This window comes from Cariama cristata, unplaced genomic scaffold (genome assembly GCF_000690535.1).
Source record: "Cariama cristata isolate BGI_N322 unplaced genomic scaffold, ASM69053v1 scaffold9342, whole genome shotgun sequence".
NCBI lineage: Eukaryota > Metazoa > Chordata > Aves > Cariamiformes > Cariamidae > Cariama > Cariama cristata.
The window spans coordinates 34,646-38,998 of NW_009603230.1; the positions used below are offsets into that span (position 1 = coordinate 34,646).

General features: G+C 39.0%; 1 protein-coding gene across 1 annotated transcript in view; it reads right to left on the reverse strand.

The window, feature by feature from the left end:
* Nucleotides 1–3,908: 3,908 nt before the first annotated feature.
* FAM175B (family with sequence similarity 175, member B) overlaps nucleotides 3,909–4,353 on the reverse strand; it is a 17,821-nt gene continuing 17,376 nt past the window's right edge. Inside the window, exon 8 of the mRNA XM_009695090.1 lies at nucleotides 3,909–4,353. This exon is cut by the window's right edge and continues 326 nt beyond it. Coding sequence (XP_009693392.1) covers nucleotides 4,192–4,353 — 162 coding nt within the window. The 3' untranslated portion in view covers nucleotides 3,909–4,191.

Here is a 4,353-nt window from a genome sequence, read left to right on the forward strand (position 1 = left end):
CCTCTTGGCTGCCATTCTCAACTCAGTAAAATCCAAGCATCACAGCTCGGCTTCCTAATAACACCAAGATTTTTCACCTGTTCTAGCCCCTCTGTCCCCCATCAGTAGGGATCAGCCCCCGCCCCAATTCTGTTTGAAGCTGGGAAGTACAAGAGACAGCCCCCTCCCCTTCCACCAGTGGGAACAACAGAAGCCTTTCCCAGCGAGGAATGCGCAGGTATTTTTGCTCACAGCAAGGGAATCTCTCCTTTTTTCTCCTATTAGCAACTTCAGCTGAGACGCTGCTATGCAATAGAAGGTTATTTACAGGTAAGCAAGAGTAAAGAGTACGAAAACACAGGAGTCGACAATTTGAAGAAACATTCTGACACTTCGTGAGATGAGCTGTGAAAGGTGAAGCAGGCGAGAGCTTTGCAGGAGTCCTTCGAAGGTGACAAATGCAAATTTGAGCAACGCAATGTTAGGGTCACTGCTCGGACCACAGGCTAGGACAGGCGTCCAAGTATTTAGCAATTTACTAACGAAACTTCGATTAAGCTTCTGTTTTCTTCCTAAATCTCTAAGCTATAGAAGTGAGCAGTATAAAGGTGTATGTACATGCAAATAGACGCACAAGTGCATATGGTAGAGAAATGTGTATGTGAAACTACTGTAATTTTATACGCCAAGAGAAAACCAAGGTAAGATTCTTCTCGGAGGAAGCCAGAGTTATCAACATCTTTCAAGCCAATCTATGGACTGCTCGTAGGCAGACATGGAAGAACCAAGCAAGTCTATTATCAAAAGTCTTCAAACCAACCTTGCAGGTGTCTGCAGCACTGAAAAAAAGCAAAGTTACAGACTGACGAATCAGAGAGACAGCTGAGCACCGACCGAGCACAAAGGAGTACGCTTTCATATAAGATGACCCATAGAAATAGTAAGGAAAGCACCAACTGGCCCAACAGATGTAGCCATTCGCAGAGATTCACCCACAAACAAAAATTCCACAACCGTGCACCCTCTACAGCTAGAGAAGTTCTCTCCCACAGTAATTATAAGCAGTGGGCGGTGGATATGACAGAAGATGCTGCTGTCAATTTGATCTGAAGTAATATTGATTTCTTTAAATGTTGTCTACTGCCGTTACCAAATGTATTAAGTCTAAATAAAAGGAGCTAAACAACAGAATATGAAGTATACCGATCTGGTACTGGTTACCTTAAGCACAGTCTGAAGCATCTTTCCACTTAAGAAGAAATCTAATCGGTCTTTGCTTATCTTATTTTGCTGCTACACAAAACAGTAACACAGCTTGCCTTTAAATTTTAACTCAGGACAGGTCAGAGCCAGTGAAAGGTCCCCAAGTAGTTAGGAGATGCTAGACAAGAACTCAAAACCTGCGAGGTCACGAATATGCCAAAATTAAAGATGCTCACACTTCTTTCTGCCAACATGTGCCATTCCATAAGCAAATAGAGAACTTGGAGACTCCCACAGTGTCAATCCTAGCTCGTTTCTGAAATATTTGGTGATGCTTTCTTTTGTAAGCATATGTGATAGTTCTAACTTATTGAGACTTTCCATATGGTATGTTCCTGTTCTTCTAGCTATAAACAATTGGCGGGGGGGGGTGCAGAATCAAATTTGGAAATTAAGGAAACAGCAATTCTAGGTTCCTCACAACAATAAACCAGAAAATATTTCATTGTACCCGAGAAACTACAGGATTGTGAACTGAAAGGCACAGACATCAGGTTTTAGTAGCTTTTCTTCAATGCTGCCTACCTGTTAGTGAGTGGACATTGCTATAGGTCTTGCTGCTGGGTTTTGTGCTCCTGAGAATCACCAAAAAAAATCTCTTCACGAGTCAGACGTGGAAACCTGGTACTTCATGGGTAGGAAGCTCCGCTTTTCTTTATGATTAAAGCTGCTCCCTATTGCCTTCAGACGGATCACAGCCCAACACCATTATTTTTAACAGGACTGTAATGAAAACTGCAAAGGCCATTCACATGCATTTTTACCAGAACATTATCTGAATTACAAAAAAACTTAAATAAAACCACACCCTTTGTTCTTATGAGTAAGCAGTTACAGTAAATAAAGTACCTGCAGATAGGCATTGGCTAGAGGGCATAAGTACATACTTGTTCCACCTCCAATCACCTACAGGCTGTATGTAAAACCAAGTAGAACTTAAGACATTTTTTGTTATTAAAAGATTCCAGAAGTCAAAGATCTTTGTAGTGGCGTATCATAAGAACGTGTGGCAAGTATGTAATACGCATGGTATAGTGCTACCTTCTCTGTCTTCCATCAAATCCCCCTCCTAGTCCTACAAACAGATTCGCTTTAACAAATCATCCATTTTGAGCTGCGCTTCTGCATTCTGGCAAGTTCTCACTGACACGGAACCTGACAAATATTAAAATATAGGTTACAGGATTAAATAAGATTTTATTGTCACATTTAACTGCTTTGTCAGAGATGTACATTTTGCAGGTTTCTGTGCTGAATAAAAATAAAAACGGTAGTTGCCATCTTGTCAATTCTGATTTCAACATAAACGTATCTGTACCACCTGAACCACAGGTGCTTGCAGCTAGCCAGCGATAACACTAGAGCAAGTTCTCTGTTAAATGGATTGCAACACTCGAAGACAAAAACGCATCAAGTTAAGGCTAATGAGAATAATGTAAAATAGTTAAAACAGACCACTAGATGTTCAAAGGTGGAAATGCTCAACAGAAGAGTGGCAATTTTAACATCTCATTTTTTCCAAAGTCATTTTGCTTAATTTAGTACAGCTAAGGAGAGGCTAATGAACAGACTTTTGCCTACATATACAATACATACTGAAATTTTAGTCTTTTGTAAATCCAATATACTTAAACTTTTAAGCGACTGCTTTGTTCTTCTGGGTGTAAACCAAAGAAGCGGTTATTCACCCCTCAAAGCGATAAATGCTTAAGATGAGGTTCTCTCTAAAATGTGTATTTTCTCATTTACAGATCAGGGATAAAGTCCAATAATACAAACTTCTGAGTGGCACAATTTCACATATTTTGGGCAACGTTAGCATACAAGCAGTATTTAAATAAAAATAAGTGCATCCGAACGTGAAATTCTCTAAATATACCACACTTCATTTATCCCAAATGGCAATTTTCTGACAAGAGCTGTAATTCAAAGTAAAATAATCATTTACACATTTCACCCAGAGCAAAAGAGGTAATAAACCCAGGGGACTCTCCAAACAATCTTCTCCTACCCTATCCCCTATTTATTACATAAAATAACTCATCTAAAAGCGTAAATCCAATATTCAGATGCAAATAAAACACAACGAGCAGTCTCTGATGTTTGTAATTTGCAGGCTCCAAAGTCCAATCATGATGGAATTTACTACTTCTGTCAGTCATTTACTCCTGTACGTGCACTTCGTATTTATGCTAAAATAACAAATGAGACAATAAATGAGGCTAGTGTGGCATAAAGTCATTGTAAACCCAGCGAAACCAGAATAATTATACTTACGACATTCATTTGGATGATTTACCGGTCATCCCACCACCCCCCACCCTTTACAGAAAAAAAGGCAACCATCATTTTAAGTGATACACACATTCTGCTAGTAAAAAAAGTTGAAACAAACCCCTTCTCTGTTAAAAGAGCATGCCGCTAGAAGAAGGTAGACCACATCTGTTCCAATCAGGCTTCTTAGAATTATCAAAATTTCTCTGCTTGCAAAGGCCAATTTGGCTTACCATAAAAAGCTATTTTGAAGGCGGCTGATATATGTATTCCCTTTCAAAAATTAAAATTCAAGGCATGATAGTGCAAGAGGTAAGTTTTGATTTGAGAACATTATTTGTAGACTAACTGTGCTTAGTTACTACATCCCAATTTATTGTCTTAAAGAAAATACGGCAACAAAAGCTACAAGATCTCTATAAACTTCATTTTGCCTAAATTTACCAGTACATCCATGAACCTCATCAGTATTAGTACAACTTGATTATCCTAATGATTCCATTATAAAACTTGCAAAATGTATCACAAGGTGAATAAACCATCTAGTGCAAGTCTTCTACATTTTGTGTGCACAGTAATCCTGTGTAGTTCATTTCCTCCAGGTTAAATCCCCAAAATCTCTCTGTAACAATTACGAAAAAAACAGTGTCATGTGGATTTATTTTTTCCCCCCTATCAAATCTGAGAAGTTTGAGTGTTCCTGGAATCACCATCAGGATGTGCTGAAGGTCGTGAATCCCTTGTCTGTGAGTATTCACTGTCGGATGACTCCGTAGGTTCAAGCAAATTTTCATAATCACTGTCTTCTGATTCATCAACATTGTCACCAACCGCTCT